General features: G+C 34.7%; 1 protein-coding gene across 1 annotated transcript in view; it reads right to left on the bottom strand.

Annotated features, from left to right (window-relative positions):
• Nucleotides 1–20,033, bottom strand: part of TBC1D22A (TBC1 domain family member 22A) — a 139,530-nt gene that overhangs the window by 29,931 nt on the left and 89,566 nt on the right. The window contains exon 12 of the mRNA XM_054272937.1: nt 2,932–3,027. Within this exon, the coding sequence (XP_054128912.1) occupies nt 2,932–3,027 (96 nt within the window). The remainder of the gene's footprint in view (nt 1–2,931; nt 3,028–20,033) is intronic.

The raw sequence follows: 20,033 nt of genomic DNA, 5'->3' as shown, positions 1-20,033 counted from the left end.
ATTATACATGGGCATAAAATATTTAAAACATCTCCCTGAAAACATGTCAGTTTAATTTCACTGGTAACAAAAAGTGACTCTGGGGAATTTAAAAATTGCTGAATGGAGTAATTTTTGTCCTCATTACAGAGCATTGCATCACACAGCTCGTTGCATTAAATAGCAAATTTCAAAATGGGATTGTAGCTTACTAGAAAGATTATTGAATAAGTAGGACAAAATGTAAGCAGTTTTAAACTCCTAGGAAAATAAAACCATCTGATATTTTGTACTTAACCAAATAAACGGCAGTGAGAGCAATGACTTATTCAAATGATTCAAAAGAGGACAACTATCATCATGACTTGATTATCATCTTACAATGAAAAAAAATCAACACAGTTTTATATGCCTGTGTTCCAAGTCTATATATACACCTGTTTAGGTATATACATGTACATCTACAATCCATACATATAATATATACACAAGAACATTTGAACATATGGAGACCTGAGTTGAAATATTTATTTTTTCAAACCTTCCCTTATCAAAACTTACTTCCCTTAATATCTCAATATTTAATTCTACAGATATAAACCAAATACCAAGCAATTTTCAGGTTGTATCACTCTATAGTGAGTCCAGCCTAACTTCTTTCATTTCAAAATTTATTTCTCTGCTACCTGACAATAAACAAAAGAAGTCCCCAAAACTACAGTCACACACACTGTGTGTCTGTAATAAGGAAATATAGAAGGATGAACATTTAGTATCTAAGTCAATTAATCTGTTCATATTAGGAAGAATAAAAATCATACTTTTACTGATTGCTTGGTTTCAGACATACTTAAAAGAATGAAAACAAGTATTCTAAGAGCAAAGAGTATTTTCTATCGCTGTCATGTCTGTAATATTACTGATAATATACTTCATCAAATAATAAGAATAAAAGTATTGCATAACCAATTCCTTTAAAATTGGTCTTTCATTCAAAATCTGTTCAGTGTCTCCTCTGATGCACAGTGCCATATCTGATGTTCTTGGAAAATTATTCCAACTTAAAATTCCTGTGAGGTCTGTATTTCTACTGAAAGAGGTCAAGCAGACACGTAAAAGAAGAGCAGGAGTTTTCACAGCCAGTAGCAAAGAACCAGGCCCTCTGACTGACAGCTAGGAGAAACTTCCCTTATTCTTGTCATATGCAGAAAAACAGACACAGACCACGCTATGTGCAAGAGAAATGACTGAATGCATGTGGTTCTTGATACAGTTTACAGAACAAAAATCTTCTGTACAGAATGTGCTATAGCTGTGACTTCTCAATAATGTGAATTCAATGCACTCAGAGTGCTTCAGACAGCACATACTGAACTCCCCAATTTTCCAATGTAGTTTAAGTGCTTATTACTTTGAAGACTAGGCACTGATCTACAGCTATTATTAACAAAGCAGAAGAATAATGGATATTATTCTTGCCTGTGGGACAGAAGTATCATTTAGAGAATTGATAACACTTTAGTTCAGCCATTTTAAAAGGTCATGTTGTACAATAAAGAAGGCCAAGGCTTTTAGTGATAACATATGATGGTGATAAAACTAGCATGGATCTACAGACCCTCAAAATTACCAATTGCATTTCCATGTTGTAAGCAATCCAAAGCAGTGTGATAAATGCATTCCAGTGTATTCCTGATTTCTGTACTTTATATTCTAGTTCACATGGCCTATAAAGAAATTAAACCATACAGAAATGCCTTAGCTATTAAATAAGTAAACAAATCTGAATGTGTGTAAGGAGAACAAAACAAGACTTCATGGTACTATACCATGGCATTATTCACTTGAAGCATAGTTGTAATAGATTTGGTAGAGGAAAATTATGGCCTTTGGTGTGGGACATCAACATTAACAATTTAATAGGGAGGATTAACAGTGAGCAATTGTAATCGAGAGGTATGGATACCAACATTAGAGATGATTTTGACAAAGTACCATAAATTGAGAAAATCTGACAGCGTTAGAAGGTAGTAGAAATTAAAGCTGTTATGTTGTGCCCTTAGGGATTTATTCATTTCAAAGACAGGCCACGACAGCTCTGAATAAATCCTTTCATGAAGATAAAATAGATTGAAGTGATACACAAATTTGCACAATGGTTCATTTGTAGAGGGCCACAGAGTTCAGTCAGCTGGAGAGAAAATAAGCTGGTAATGGGCCATTTCCCCTGGGTAGGCAATGGTGGGGGCTTTGCAGCACAGGCTATTCACATTCAGCCTTCAAACGAGACTTTAAAGCCTTTTAGGCATTCAATGTGTATCATAGGGTAAAATTCAATATAAATATTTCTATGAAAGTGAACTGTCACCAGTTCACAAAAATAATTGGACTTCTATGGATGTATGCAAAAGATCTGCCTATCTACCATATTCAAATCTTCTTACAAACAACATCCTGATATGCTTTTTGCTGAAAAGGTTTTGAAACATAGAGGCCTGAAGTCCTTTTAATTCCTAATGAAAGGTAGGCTCCTTATTTTAAAAGACTGTTTGTCCAGCTTTTTTGGAAAAATGAACATGACCTTGTTAGAGAATGTTGTATTATACCGATGAGAAATTACAAATAAATTCTTCAGTGACATATTTAAGATTAACAAACTTTACCTTTTCAACAATCTCTGTGAAATACCAAGGTTACAACATCCCCAGAAATCATCTTTTCAAAGTCTCCCTCAGTTAAAACAGCATTTTTTTCCAGAGTGGACAAAGAAAAGACATCTCCTACTGCTTGTAGTCCATCACTTCAGGTCTAACAGTTTTGGTGCAACTCTAACAGTAAGATATCGTCAGTCTTGCTGCTCCTGTTTTGTCTTAAATTCATCCCCAGAGTAATGTTAGGAAGGTAAATCTAAGAAATGGCACCCTGTGCTTGAAAAATATCCTTTTCACTTACTTGAAAATCTTTCTCCTCCAGGATCTCTTTCCTCCACCTGACAAGGAAGGCAGCACAGACGTACAAGTGGAAGTGAGAAAAACCCTCTGGTTCAGACTAGAAAAAATAAAAATAGATCATCCTTTCAATACATAAATAATAATACTTTTGATCACCATATGCCCCAAGTGTATTTTATGACATTTACTTCTAACTGCAAATGTCAGCCACATCTGTCTCTCTTTGTATCACAAACATGCTTGCATTTAATCCATGCCAAACCTATTCATTTCTATTATCTGTAACAGGGACAGAGATGAGGCAGCTTCCATTTCTCATATTTAAATCCATTCTTTATTGATGTGTTTTCCATTTCTGGTGTTATCCATTAGCTTATATCTGGTATGAAATACTGTACTGTCCAGCTCAACACTGTGGTGTGAACATATGTTTCATCTCCATTATTAAGTCAACTCCTCTACTAGCAGTAGCTTTTGAAGAATAAATTTTGATATAGGAAATTATTAATCATTGTAAAAATAAAAATACCTTGTATTATACTGAACTGAATTAGATGTTTTCACTATAGGAAGAAAACATAAGATGAAACATGTACAGCCCAGTTTTGTATTCAGATCTGCAGCTTTCTGTTCTGGTGCGAGTCAGCAGATTCCATCCCTTTATAAAACTCCCCTTGGAAATTAGTATTTTATAATTTCACATAAGAGTTGAGAAAATTTTGTGATGAGGTCATTAAAAGACATCACTAAATTTGCTCATATTATCAAGTTAATCTCAGATTTTATTTTCTATACCACTAAGACTGAAAAAATAATTATGATATTAAATTATCAATGTTATGACTGTGAAATAATGCTATGTAAAATCTCATTAAAATAAAATCTGAAAATAATAATTATGAAATTCAACTACATAATCTGACAAATGGAGGTGAATTGAATTGCTGATATCTATATAATTTACAAGATCTAATTATAGTGCTTTAAAAATGTAGCAAGTTTTTTCATTTGCTGGTCATTTCAAAACTGAAGTTTACTCTTTACAAAAATACAGTGTTCTGCTCAAGTATAGTGAACTGAAACAATTTCTTACATAAAGAATAACATGATAAAATACCTATTTTATTGCTATTTAACCTAAAACAACATGGTATTTAATATTTGTGCAATAAATAAACCTCTAAGCTATAACAAGTGACAAAGGAAAAATACTCTCCTACTACTACTATTGTTTCTCCTCTAGCCTTGACTGATAAAAGAGCAGAGTGTGGTACAAGAGGTTTGTAGAACACCTTGTAAACAGCTACAGAAACCACAGACCATCTGGCCCACCAAATCAGTGAGGTTCCAGAAAAGAGACAATGCCAACTACTTGGAGGGAAGCTTTTAAGTTTAAAAGTGCACTTGGAACTGAAAATAAGAATTAGCTACTTTTGGAAATACTTTTAAGGAATTGTAGAAGAATTATCTGGACGTGTATAAAAATCTGTACTTTGTCTTGTGATTTTTCTGGTTTTTTTCACCAATAAAAGTTTCTTCAAAATGAAGCTCTTTTAAATGAAACAAAATAGGCATAAAAATGCAATTCATTAGAGAAAAAATGCATATCCCCTACAGATTTAAAAATTCATCATGCTTCAGAGATAAGTCTAGGTACAAAGTATTTCCAATGGATAGTTTTAGACAGTTTGAGAAATTGAGTAAAACAGCTAATGCATAATTGCCTTTTCTAACACCTGATACCTATTACACTTTTCCATTTGCAGCTTTTGAAGTTACAAACAGTTTGATCTCTAAATGTACAGAAATGCAGACTACCAGCTAAAAGCTATTTAAAATCAAGTATAAACAATGACCTTGATTTAAATATTTCAGAAAAAAAATCTCAAGGCAGATGTACAACCTTCCAGAGGACTTATTCTGAACATATTACAGATGACTCTGAGCACATTATCTAAGAACCATCTGTCATTATCAATAAAAATCATTTAGATTGTTAACATCACAAGTATCTCACTGCCCTGCAAATGCTGGATCTCCTCTGCAGCTGAAAAAAAAGGCATTCTTTGGACTGTACTCCTTAAACTTCTTGAATTTGACAACCACCAAAAGAATGCAAATTTTGTTGTGTGACTACACTGATTATTGACTTGACAGTGATTAGTCTAAGCAGCCTTCCACCCTGGATACTTCAACATTTAGGGAGTGTAATACCTCATGCTATTATATTTGTATTTATATACAAATTTCATTGCATATTTGTATTTATATACAACACAAGATTATTGTTTAAGTACTCAGAATAATTAAAGCTATGAAATTTTGTCAGGGTTAGGTATTAAAACCACATTTCATTACTCAAGTAATAGCTCAGACACAAGGACTTCCAAACACTCAATAATTACACATGAATAAAGCAACCTTAAGCAACTCCATTTCTACCACATTACAAAGAACAGACAGTTTAGGTGAAAAGAGATTTAAATAATTTTTGTCAAAATATCCAAGCAATCTACGGCAGAAAAACAGAAAGAAGCCAACACATGAACATCATGAAAAGTGGAATATGTTGGCTGCTCCTCCAACTTTTGCATTTTTGATCAACCAGGAGCCTTGACTTCCTAGGCTCAGACTCAACTCACTGTCAAATGAGACTCAGGAGTTCCAGTCTGAGAAGAAACAAGCAGGAGCACACCAGAGAGGTCCATGACAGTAATGAGCCTCTCACCAGCAATGACCAACAGCAGATGACTGAGTACAGGAGTGCAAGATATAGCAGTACCTCCCCAGAATACTCCAGGTTTCAAAGGTTTCATGTTCAGAGATCTCCTAGGAGAAGCTGCAGAATATGTCCATTTTATAGAAGTTAATGGATTTGTCTTAACTTCCGAAATCTTTTTGCAACTGTAAGCTTTTGGTAAAAATCACCAAGTCCTGGAACAAAGAATTCCAAAACACGAGTGCATGCCATAAAGCATGTCTGGTTTAAACCTGGTAGTTTCAGTCAAAGTAGTTCAGATCGTTGCAGTGAAAGAGTATGAATCACTTCCTGTTCACTTTCCACATTAATTTCCATTAATATTTCTTTCCACATCATTTCCATTAATATTTCTTTCTCTTCTGCAGAGTAGAACTCTTTTGCTTATTTCACTGTTCCTCATGTACCAGTTCCACCCCCTTTGCTCAGCCTTCTTAACCATCCTTTCCTATAGTTTTCTCATTTTGAAATAGGGTCTGACCTGTGTATAGCACGTAAATTGCAGAAAGAATGTAACTCCCATAGTGTTCATAATGGTATTTTGTTCTTCTTACCTTTTCCAGTAATTCCGAACCTTTGGGGGATTTTTTTATTTTTCTATTCTTGACTGCTACTGAGCTTGTATTTTTCTCTGGTGCTTGACTGTAGGAAGCTACCTCGAAGCCCATAATTATACTACTAAAGCTAGGATTGGTCCAAACACACAATATCACTTTATTTCACTTTATTTAGTCCACACCAAATTTCATGCTATTTATGCCAGGCTAACACATTTAACAGAAACATGAAGTCCTGTGACTCTTTGCTGTCCACCTCTCACCTTTACTACTCTTAGTAGCATGGTGCTGTCAGCAAACTTTGCTGTCTCAGTTGCTCTTCTATCCCTTTTTTATCTCTTCAGCAGAAAGAGCTTAAGCCTCATGACAAATTGCAAAAGAATGACATGTTATTTCCTTTAATTTTGAAACTTGCCTGCTTGTTGTTAACATTTATTTTCTATCTTTCAGGCAGTTATTAATATTCATACAAGGGCATTCCCTTGAATTCCACAGCTGTGTTTCTTCTTTAATAGCCTTTAGTGAAGAACCCTCTTCATGTTTTCAATATTCTACATCAGCCTGGTACACGTGTTCACTGGCTCTCAAGCTTTGTGAGGTGTGATTTTCCCCTACAAAAATCATGTCAAGACTTTCTTAAAATGACATAATTAGTCATGGTGAAAGAATATTACAATCAAGTTTAGAGAACACTGAAGTCACCTTAATCTTGGCATTCTAAAAGACACTGGAATACTTTGCAGACTACAACTATTTTTATTGCACACAGCAGCCTACCAGCCCATGTTGGATGATCCCTTCTCTGCTTCTTAGTTTTCCAGTCAGTTATAAAATGAAATTTCAATTATTCAAAAAGTGCTAAAAAATTTAATTTTATTCATTATACAGGTTGAAGTTTTTTCACAGTTATATGCGAAAATACCTATTAACAACACTTTTGCTGAGTTTGCACTTTTTGGATTGTCTTGTATCATTGTTTTTGCTTCACTATGTCTATTCCCAAGAGGATGATTCTAAAAGTAGTAAGTGACCAAGAGCACTTGTCTAAGCTGAATCCATTCTTACCATAAATGCAGCAACAAAGTTGGATTTTTTATGATTTAAAAACCCAAAAGAAACAAACCAAACATAACCTATAGGTAAGGTCTACAAGCAGCTGTTTCTAATGTGAACATCCATCAATTAACATGAAAATTTATGGGCAGGTTTGATCTTTGCATAAAATAAAATCTGATCCAAACATATTTCATACCATTTCAAAATCTTTAATGGAAAGTAACATTTCCAGGTCATAACATCAAGCTAGAAATATCTGTCACAGCCAAAAAAATATGCAAATACCTCAACCCTTAGAGTTCACTAAATCCCTTATAGAAGAGCTATTTTTAAATAAAATGTTACAAGAACTGTGTACACATTCCCTATTTCTGCTAGGCATATTCAAAGAAATTACCTATCAAAATCTTCCATTAGATTTGGCAAATTTATGCTGAAAACAAGATGAAGATCAGTTTTCACAACAATTTAGTCATTGGCCTCTCTGATCTAGTCACCAACAACATGGCAACAATTCTTAAAATACGACTTCTGATATAAACCTCTGCTGTGAAATCCCAGCCACAAAGAAGACAGACCACTGCTGGAACTGTTTTGGATCAATACCTTGCCCTGTTGGAATGCTCTATGTGGCATGCAAAATTCATGTTAAGACTATGAATCAATGTCAAATATAAGTGATAATTACTATTTACCCGATTTATGCACTCTTCAACTAATAATTTAGTTTTATGAAGCATCTTTCATATAAATTTCCACATGACCTTGTATGTTCAGAATGGAGTTTAAATTACTGCCCTCTTCACTTGCTAACATGCTCAATTCAAATAGATTAAAAAAATAACTAACAAAGTGTGTATTTGACTTTTCTGTCCTAGCTTTTCCAGAATACACTGTGGTGGAAAGCAAAAATCAATGTTTCTCATTTGGTTCTTTTAAAGAATTCACCAAGAAGTTTTTAAAGAGTTCAGTCATGACTAGGATGTCAAGTGGATTCTCACTCAATCAAACACTTTCACATTCAACACTGAACTGTCATCTTTTACAGCTATTTTTCCTCCTCTTGTGTGGTGGTTTATTACCTTTGCACACAGGAAAGGAATGGAGCTTCTTATGCAGCTCCCTTAAAGCCTTTTCTTGCTGAATTGCATATTGACAGAAGAAAGTGGAGGAAAGCAGTTTTCTTGAAAAATGCCTTGGATACAAATGCAAGAGGATGCTGAACTCTACACAAGGGAAACACTTTGCAACATTCATTTCTAACATTATTTTGAAAAGAACCTAGATAGACACAGAAGCATTAGGGATGGTGAGACTATCAGAAAATACAATTTCTTTTCTCTAATTTCCCATGTTAATAAGCCTCTTGTTATCTGTAGTGAAGAGTGACCATGAGCTGTTCTTTGTACTTGCTGTACAAAGACACTATTACTAATTTGCTGCTTTGAATTTCTACAATTTGAAAAGACAGACAACTTTCATTTTACCTAGCAGTTATAACTACATAGAACATAGCAAAACAGGGATGTGGCAATGTGACCATGAATTCTGCCAGCAATAGTTCAACCACTGTGATTTTACATAACAATAGTGAGGGCTGTATATAAAACCCCAATCTAATATATGTATTTTACATTTTGTTCCTCTAGTAGGAACAAAAAATTACTTTCTGCAAGTAATTTGTTTGTCAATGAGAATGGAAGAACCAGCAGCAAGAACTTATGAAACTCTCCCAGGTTGATTTCAGTGCATTAACAAGTAGGAGCCACACAGCATTATAAACCCACATTAATAACAATAGATAATTTATACTGTTTAGGTTTTAGAGAGCAGTTGATTACTTACAGCTATACTTCCTTTGTTCACATAGCTGATGTGTTAAAAAACAAACTATTTAGGTTAGAGCCATTAATATGGTTCCTAATTATCTTCCCAAACCATGACATAGTGTAATGACTCAAAGTAGCGAATCTCTGCCTCATTAACACCGAACACCACTATGTCATTTACTTCTTCTAACAGCATGAAATACAAGCATACACTAATTCTGTTTCTCATATATATAAAGGTGAAGCATTTCCCTACAAACCTTAATCCTGAGTCTTTTCCTCAGAAAAGGCTTGGGCAGACAGATCACAGAAGCTGTAAGAGCATATGAGAAGGCAACACTACCAACAGCCTTTTCAAAAACTTCCACTGCTTGAAAAGTTTAATTCTCTAGCTATTTCCCAGAAAATTCACTTTGCATCTTTAATTTGCGGAGATTGCCCCACCCAAATTTAAAATCCCTCCTACAGGTGTGAAGTTATGGAAGCACTGAGGAGCAATAAAATAGGGATAAACCCAGAAGTGACCAACTATCTGCCTCCCCAGCATAGGTGAAGTCACAGAAAAAACTTGCTAAAACCTGTGGGCTATTTCTTTTTTAATAGGTTACCCGGCAGATTTGACTGAAAATATCCAGACAAAATATTTTCAAAGTCAGGCACATTTGGGATACCAAAATTTAGATTTCATCTTTGTTTCACCATTCAATGATAGAAAGAATATGTATCACAAAAGTTCTTATATTTTAAGCTAAGCTGAAAGCTGGGCTTCATTTATTCAGACATGACTGTCCAGCTGGAAAGAAATTTGTTTTGAAGTTTCCTTCTAATTAAAACCCCATTCATTCTCTCTGAAATCACTAATTTAATTTGTTCTTAAACATTCAAATTCTGTCTCAAGTCAGGACTTGACAGCAATTAGTCGACCAAAAATGTGGTGGGAAAAAAAAGCAAAGCTATGTCACACTAAAATCAACACTGCTTTTAGTCACAGAATTCCATTTAAAAGTATGATTTAACTCAAAAAGCACAAACTAAATCCAGATCATTAATAAATATGATCAGCTGCAACTGATTTAATTCTGAAGTACTTTGCTGCAAGGCAAAATATCTTTACACAAATGCCAACCTGCTTTAAGCAAACTACTGATTGGATATAGGGACAAGCACAATTGCACAAGCACAATCTAAAAAGAACATGACAACTTTTCCACCTGTGAGAACTTCAGCAGATCATGGGAACCAAAACCACACCACTCTTCATCACCAACCTGCTTTTAAAAGGCAAATGAGCACAAATAAGCAGTATGACTAATATTTACTAAACTAATTCCCTATTTCACCTTTTGAATTTCAGAATTATTTACCTCATGTATCATTTTAATTATTTTTACAGTTCGTTCCCAGAGAACAGCGATACTGGGAAATTAATTAATGGGCACAATAGAAGAACTGTCAGCATTGTTTAAATATAATTTCTGCACTAGCCTCATTTACATGTAGCCCTTTATTCTAAACAGAGGTACTGCTGAATATTTGGTATGAAATTGTTAGTTCATTAAAAAGAGTACAATGACATCCTTTTCTGCAGATATTCATGGGTTATCAAATATACTGAAATACAAAGCTTGAGACAATCATTAGAGCTTTTAGTCCATGGACTTCAAATATCTGAAAAAGCTGTATAATAGTTGTGTCATTGTTTAATTAATTTGCTTTAGCTTTATCATATTATTAGCTTTCATAAAAGTTATCAAATTAATACTTCAAGGCAGACCTACAGAAAGCAGTAAGTGCTAGTCTACCATTTCACAACTGAAAAAAGTAGTGAGAATACCTCTACACATATATATCAGATATTTATACTGAAGGATTAAAGCAAAATCTAAGTATGAACAATAATAAAAAATAATGGTTGCTTATTCCAACTTCTCAAATAACAAGAAAGTGCTTACTGACACACTGCCAATACGTAATTCAAAGAAATCCTCTCATGAAGTATGTTTTAGGCTACATATGTCACTTCCAGATAGAGAGAGGTTCTCATGTGCCTTTTGGGACAAAGTTGGTGGTCAGATTACAATGAACTCTAAAATTAAATACAATAGGTAATTTGAGAAAAGCATATTAAACCATCCAATAAAGATATTGCTGAATTTTTTTTTTTCAGTACATAAAAACTCTACAATCCCCAAATTCCTACTTCTGTAAATTAGGGGATGATTACATCAATATAATGTAGAAGTTTTGTGAAGATTTCTGATTAGATTGAATTTATACCAGAGCCTTGTCTGTTCTAAGAAAAACCTACTTTCTTCTTAATAATAACAACAAATAAATTTTCAAGCAAACTATTTCCAAAACCTTTTCTTTCCCTCAAGGAACACACCATAAGAGCTGAGAATGAACAAATATGTCACATGTTCAGTCACATGTTTTCTAATAGGTGGTCTTGTTGACTAAGATGATAAGTAGAAATACCAAAAATACATTTAGTAATAAGCATGAGATATTACCTTCCTTGTTCTCCAAGCTAACAGGTTTAGGCATGACAGAGTTAAATCATAACACAGAGTCAAGAACATCATCCAACTTTCTAGCACAACCATTATCAAGATACTCAAGACACATGGCTGTCTGCTTCCCCTTCTCCCATCATTAAAACACATTAAATCACATTCTACAAAACAAGAAACAAGCAACAAAATGCTTAATTTTTGATCACCATTATTCCTATTAGAGGCTAGGAAATAGCTGGGACTGTTATTTTCCTTCATTTGTTGTCCTGCAAAAATCTTACTCATGAAAACACTTTCATTGCACAGCAACACTATCTGAATCAGTCACTACTCAGGGATGGCAATTTGCCTGAATGTTCAATCTTGCTTTGTGATGATGACTTAATTATACCAAGTTTTTCGTGACCATGTGACTGCTTACAGCATTCTTTGGTCTGCATGCTTCACATTTCATTCAACTTCCATTAAAACAAACTAATAATGCCACCAAAACCAATGCAGGCAGTTGCTGAATGCAGCAACATCTTGTCTGAGTACAGAAAAGCACAACATCTGAAAACATTACTCAACAGCTCTTCAGCTCCATCCAGCACAGAGGCTCTATAGTCATGATGGTGCTAAACTGCAGGTTTATAAAGGGGTTTATATCAAAAGCAACTGAAAAGCCAACACCATTAATCATTCCAAGTATCTGAAAATTGCTAGTCACTCAATATCACAGCTGGAAATGTTAATAATGCACAAATTTTAATTAAATACATTAAATACTTGATAGCTATCACCAGGAGTTTGATCTTGTTGGGATGAATAAGACTAGCTGCTTCTTTTGTTAATACAAAAGACTCACCAAGCTAATCCAAAAACACTCTTCAGACCACTTCTATTCCCATCCACCAACTGCTTAGCACACAAAGAATTAATAGTGATGATCAGGTGCAGCTTTGGTGAACTCTGATCAGAATGAGAGACTACATTACTACATCTACATCTACTAAACATGACTGCCTTCATTACATTTAGCAAAAATATTTCCTGTGAGTAACACCACGGTTCTGAGAATGCTAAATGACTCCACAGATGCCACAGCCTGCTCAGAACTTAAGTGTCTTTCAGAACACTGAATCAAGGCAAGATCTTTGACATAAATCTTCTTAAGATGCTGACAATCAACTGCAGATCAAGACAAAGTCTGCTTTAATAATAAGTCTTCACACCAGACCACTGACTGAAGACAGCAGCATAAAGCAAAAGACTCACTGGGAATGGCAACACCCGTAGAGTTGTTGCAATCTGCCTTATCAAGGTTCTCTGGAGGTTACCTCTGATGCTACTATTCTTACCTCTGAAAAACAAAATATTTATGTTGACCCTAAAGAACCTTGAGCAATTATGAGATATTACAACAGTAATATTTTTATACTTTTCACCATCTCAGGCATATCAGACACTAACCATCAATGCTTTCCTAGCAGCCACTTCCTTAGAAAAGCTCCTACAAGAATATCCAGTAGCAATGCAAATGAAGAAAAAAATGGCAGAAAGTAAGGCAAATTTTAAGGTATTACCACCTACATGCAACTTTATTAATTCCAATATTACCAATAATGCATTGGGGATTTTTCTAGAAAACCTTACTCCATCACAAATACAGCTCAAGGGCTCAAAAAGCTCTTGCTCTTCAGCAGCTTTCCCCATCCCGAAAGCCTGATGCAACCTGCACAGCTTCGTGTTTTTCCTGTGCGACATGACATCACCAGACTGAAGTTTGAGCTGCTCAAATCTCTTACTGCTGTCAATAAACATGACTTGCTGTTTTCCTTCCAGCTTTTGTGAGCAACGCTGCACTAATCCATGCTGACACTGGAAGGACTGAGTCTGCAGTACCAGGAGCTTGAGACATTTCCAACAGAAGACAAAGCAAACAAGAGTGCCCTCATCACTACCCCTACCCTTAAGCAGATCAAAACAGGAGGACAGCTTTGATCCAAAGAAAAGCCTTCTGGCTGGTTTTTGTGACTGAACCCAAAATCTTCAACTGAAATTCTCAGTATAATATCTAGTATAGTATTTCTGCAAATTCCTTTATCAAAAAATATTGACCAAATACATTGAAAGGACAGTGGGACTAGTCCCACTGAAACAGCCTGGACACTGCATTAGATTCCCAAGCATCTCTCCAAATTTTCAGAAGCATTTTACTCATTTATTTTATTCAAGACTTTAAAATAGTACATAGTGACGTTATAAATGGCACTTTCTGGATTCATTTTTTACTATTATAAAAGAAAAAATATTACATACAATTTTCTTTAAATCTCTCTTATTAAGTTGTAACAGGCAACAAAAAAGCAATCATAAAAAAATTATGCTGCCAAGCTTCAAGATGAATTTTATCAACAAAATGAATGTGAAAAAAACAAACAAATATGCTCCACGGTAACAACTCAGCCTCTAGAAAATTAAAACAGAAAGCAAACAAAGTATTATCTACCCAAGGTGTGAACTAAAATATTTACTTATTAAAGGATGTAGCATCAAAACATAATTGCTAACGGTACCTGTCCTTCAGCTTTGTAATATTTTTCTCACATGATTTTGCTTATAGCAATGAAGGCTTTGAATTTTTAGACTTTAAAATCTGACCAACATATCCCAAAAGGTTCATCAAGCATAAGTTTAAGTTAATGTCAATGTTTAATCTCACAAATAATTTAAACTGCAAGTATAACTTATTTTGGTACATAAATACAAGATTTTTAATACTGCTTACTCTGTTACTTTGTGTACATAGTGATTTCTTGATTCCAAAACACTCTAAATCAATATCAAAATAGCAAAGGATATTTAAAAAATTAAATAAAAAATAAACTATATTTAACGCAATTACATACTTTGCAAAAAAAAAAAAAAAAAAAAAAGCAGAAATTTTATGATAATCAATACCAATTACCCAATACCATTTTGGAAAACTGTTTTTTGTACGCCTTATTTTTCAGCGCAGCATTAAAAACTTACTGATATAAAATCTCTGCCATGACAGAATCGGTCTATGGAAGGTTGAAGCTCACCACACACTGACAACATCTGCAGCTCATTCCAGCCAAAACAAAAGCAGCACAGTGTGCATAGCTGGAAGAAACATGTTTGAAACAAGCAATGTGCAAAATGAGCTGTAAAACAAAGCATCAGCTCACACAAAGTTATACTGAGAATTTATACACTGAGACTCCCAGAGCCAGGCACAGTGGCAGAAACAGAGGTGGCAAACTACTAACTGATTCCAGAAGATCTACAATTCTTAGGACTAGTGATGAGCCACTGAAGATGGGTCCTGGCCACCTTTCAAGAATCTGCATTTGCCACATCACTTTCAGGCAGCAAGGACTGTGTCAGGAACATTCCAAGGGCTTTTAAGTTTCCTTGTTATCCCATTAAAGCTTGGCCAGCCTTTGAAGGCTGTGAAAATTCACTGCATCCCTGGGCACCTAAACAATAAACCAAATTAATAATCACTTCTCAAAAATAACAAGGTGCTGCAACTATGGAAACAGGTGGGAAGCAAAGGTTGTGAGCACTGCTCAGTGGGAGCCTACAGGGAACCAAGCAGAGCTCTGTTTCCATAATGGGTACGAAACCCAAGAGAAAGAGAATTTAAAACAAAAAGAAAAATGAGAAAAAAAGAAATCATAGCCCAGACAGAATAAAAGCCATGAAGAGTGCATGTGTACTGAAATGGGACTCAATACTAATGAGGAAGAGAAACTACAAGTCAGAAAACCAAAAGTATCTTTACCATAGACCTAATTTACATAGTAGATATTCAGAGATTATATTAATAATCACACTTGAAAAAAAATACACTGCAATCATACAAACATTTAGTCTGAATTTAAATAGTTAACTGCAAAAGTCATACAGTATCATGAAACAAAATGTTTCAAATTGTATCTTACAGAAAACTGAACACAATTGGTATTTTTAACTATGAAAATGCTTTACTAAAAAGCAGGTGTTGGCTTGTTTCAAGACAAACCAAAAGCACATAATCGCCAGAAAAAGATTTTTTTCTGAAATATTAAAATAAATTTATAAAATACTTAAGAGACAACTTTTCTCTGTCTGCAACCTAAGGTTTAAAAAGGTATCACCAATGAAAGTTGTTTACACTTCTCAGAAAGGACAGATTGATTTGCTCTCCCATTAAGACACTGATTTTCCACAGTCTTGATAAATTACTACTAACAAGGAAAGAATCCCATTAGAAAGAAAACCTGTTTATTAACAAACAGGAAGATTATTAGAATTTAAAGGCTCAATCATGAAAATGCTACTATTAGTTTTGTGGACTGTTTTGAGCACAAATGTGTAAGACTTTTTTCAGCAACAAGAGAATCTATTAAAGGATAATCAGAAGATACAGTTTTTGCTGAGCTGATTGGTATTTAATAATTTATAAAAAACTTCCACAAAGTCTGTTCTTTTACAGAAAGGAGACAGTAGGTGATGTTATTTGGAAATTTTCATCCATAACTTATTGCAAGAAAGAAAGAAAAACTGACTGTATTTAAATGAAAAAGCAAGAAAGCATAGATGTTTCAACTGTAATCTCTATTGTCCTATCTACTAGACCATGTTTCCTGTCCAAAACGTTAATTTCTGCCTAGAATGCAAAAAACCTGCTGTATGCCTATTTGTATCTATTTAGCTTATTCAAGGTATTATTATATTTCCTAAGTCACCACATAAAACTTGCATTTTCAATACTATTTACTGTGTTTTATAAAAGTTTCATTAGAAACAAATTCAGAGCAAATAGAAGTTGGAGGCATAATTTCCATTTATTACTTTTCATAATTTGTTTCATTAGAAACAAATTCAGAGCAAATAGAAGTTGGAGGCATAATTTCCATTTATTACTTTTCATAATATCTTTTCTATTCAAACATATCAACACAATCTAAGGAATTTCTGCCATTGTTCTCAAAGATGACAAAAAATAATCTCAACATGCAATTGTTCTAATCTACCAAAACCAATGGAAAATGTTATTAAAGGTTATGTGATCCAAAGTACAGCAATCCCATGGATATTTACCATGACTCAACTGAAGAGATTAAAAAAGATTATTATTTGCTTTCAGTTTGTGGGAGTTGTATTCATTTTCAGAAACAGACACAGGAGGTCAGGATGATGTCTCCAGAGGAAAAGTGAGATCCCTTAGGAGCTTCCCTTCAGACAAATTGAAAATTCCAGGGATCACAGTGAACACCTGGAGAAAAATTACAGCAAAGAACACCAGCCAGAGCCAGAAAGACTGATGGGAGGATCAGAAGGTAAATAGAGTTTGATGAAAAGAATCTTGTAGAGGCCAGAGAAGGCTCTGAGGACTTTTCTAGGATTCAGAAAGTAATTTCTGAATGGCACAGCTACTGTGGTTTGGTTTGGATTGCAGACATCCTTCTGAAACACATTCTCACATATAGTCATGTACTGAACCACGGCCAAGGCCAACCTGAGGTTTCATGGAGCATCCAGGGTCTTCACAGAGCTAGTACATGTAGTTATGCAGTTATTACATGAACTATTCTCTTGCACACGAAAGTCTTCTTGCAAAGTTTTATTTATCCCCTATTCCTTCATTACTTAAAAACATAACAGAAAAAATAAGTCAGGCTGGGAATTTCATGTAATGTTTTCCAATACACTCCCTCTCTGCAGGAAAAAACAATCAGATACAAACTATATTAGTTTCAAAAACACTCAGCCAAACTAAACCACAGAAGAGCCTTTGATTTTATCTCAGTCACCTGTTTCATTTATAAGCAAAGACTGTTCCATGTACAGCAATAAATTCAAAGTCTTCAATCCGTCTCTTGTCATAAGAAAAATGAGAACGTTGCAGTGTGAAAGATGGGGAAAACTATGCATTTCCATTAATACCTGAAGTGGCCAAACACCTTTTGACTCCAGACTAAAGCAGAATATCATGCCCAATTTCCTTAATTCTGATGTTCAAAAATAGAGAACTAACAGCCACAGCTCCAATTACCACTTAAAAATGAAGATTTCTCAGAGCTTGGTAAACATTTATGACACAATTCTTAGTACTCTTAAGTCAAATGGACACCCCTATCTTCCCTCAAGGCAAGGACAGCACAGATAATTCAGAATTATTACCACATGCTCTCTTTCATTATTTGATCTCTTTAAGAAAGCATGGACATGCACAATTGCCAGTCCAACCTCCAGCAGTAATGGTATTCATCAGTAATCTTCTTGTGAGCCTTTACAATGGCTCTACTACTTGACTTCAATCAGCTGTAAAGCTCTTTTATTCTGTTATCACATCAGTGCGAGGGAATGAATGCCAAGGATTGAATGCCCTCCTAAAGGAGCACAGTCATGCTGTTGGAATAGCAATGAGCTTCATCTGACACTGCTCAACACCTCCTTTCACACTCCCTCGCTCTTGCAGAGAAACACAGGCATGACAAAAATAAATGTCTGGTGAGTGGGAATGCTAAGAAACAAATCCACAGAATAATATACTAAATAGAGCATATCACAGTTAAATAGAAAGAGTTGGAAGTTGATAAAAAGGATGCAATTAATAGACAACTGGCAGCAGTTGGGTTCCATTTGTCAGACAAAAAGGATGAGTGGAATAATTATGCTAGTAGTGGAATAATCATGCTAGTAGTGAGAAAAACTCAGAATTTTCTACAGAGAATGTCTCATCTATTAATACTCAGCTCTTCTTAAGCACATTTTATTTTTCCTGATGTAAGGACCTAAGCACAAACTTGTTCTTAATCATTTTAATAAAGGGACAAAAACTAGAGGTCAAATCAAAAAATGTATGACTGCTGATATTCTAAGTAGAATCTTCTGGTAGCTCAGCCTGTCTCCTCCAAGCCTGTTTGGTGTTGTGTACATGGCTTTAGCCAAAAGGAGCAGACAAGCCTGATATGAAATCTCTGCAAATATGCCCCCAGAATCTAGGCTGCCATATTGACAAAGCTATCAGACAACGCAGGAAAGCTAATAAATTGCCATTTATAACTTAATATTGCTTTTTGAACAAAATCAGTGGTTTTTTATTTTTGTAGTTTGAAACACATCATCAAAACTCCATCATGAAAGTAAGCTATGCTTTTTTTGTCAGGAAAAATAAAAAGTGCAGTAAAAATAAAAAGTGCATTTTTCTAGCTCACATACATCACTGATATTCAGTAATAAATACATTATAAAGCGCTTTTCAAAAATTTATATCTCAATAGTTAATTATGATAAATTCCACTTTCTGACCAGCTATAAAGTAGTGTCTTTCCTCAAGAAAGCTTATTTCTACTAAATATTTTTTAAATATATAAATCAAAATTTATTTTCACAATGATAGGGAAAAATCTAGGCAGTCTGTAAGATGGAATGGCTGAAAGGAGGAAAGACATCAGAAAGCTAGCGAGAAAATGAATCAACTAAGCTAAGAAAACTTAATTCTTTTTGTAGGACATTCTCTTTTAAATCAACACTAAGTTGCAAGTCCATTAATTCTCTAAAACTTACACTTCATAATCACAAACCCAATGGGTTTATGCTCCTACTTCCTGACATCCATTAAGATATCCTGACTTTCTCCCTTCATTTAAAATGTTTATACCAAAAAGAAATAATCTTCCTTGCATGAGAGCTTATTTAAATTCCTGTGCTGCTCCATAAAGGATGAAGGATGGTGCTGTAGACTGTGAAATGCCTTTGTGTTTGACCAGAAGCAGATTATTTCAATAGTGCACCATGCTCTGCAGTCCATTTTAGAGTGAACAGGAACACAGTGAAATCTCTCTGCTGTGAAGTGTGCCAGCATCAACTCCAGCTTGGAGAATCAGAGAATGACTTTTGTGCCTCTTCTCAGGAATAAGGCATTGATGTGGCAAGAGAATGAGGCTTCTGAACACTGTTTTCAGAACACAAACTGACATCTCAGCACACCAGAGATGCAATAAAACTTAATGAGTGACTCAACTGATCACATTTCCTTGAGAAACGACACTGCTCCAGTGACATAAACAGCAACTTTTCCAGTCGGAATGTGTTAAACAGCTTCCTGCACCTCTCAATCATGCTTGTAAAAAGATCAAAACTCAGGATGAAGCTCTACAAAACACCTGCCCCAGTGAAAGTATATAGCCAAAATTTTATCTGCAATGGTGCTAGACTTTAGTATATAGTACTTTGGTGGCAACCTTTCCTAGCAATGTAAGGAAGAGAAGTCATCAACAGAAATCAGTAAAGGAGAGATATTTTTCTCCTTTTTTTTAGTGTAGGTGAGCAACAAAAATTTATAATAATGTAGTCAGGCAGTTGGACTAGATGATCACTGTAGGTCC

This window comes from Melozone crissalis, unplaced genomic scaffold (genome assembly GCF_028551555.1).
Source record: "Melozone crissalis strain CALT ecotype California unplaced genomic scaffold, PUWL_Pcris_2 ptg000004l_1, whole genome shotgun sequence".
Classification (NCBI taxonomy): domain Eukaryota; kingdom Metazoa; phylum Chordata; class Aves; order Passeriformes; family Passerellidae; genus Melozone; species Melozone crissalis.
This window is presented reverse-complemented; position numbering and strand designations above follow the sequence as displayed.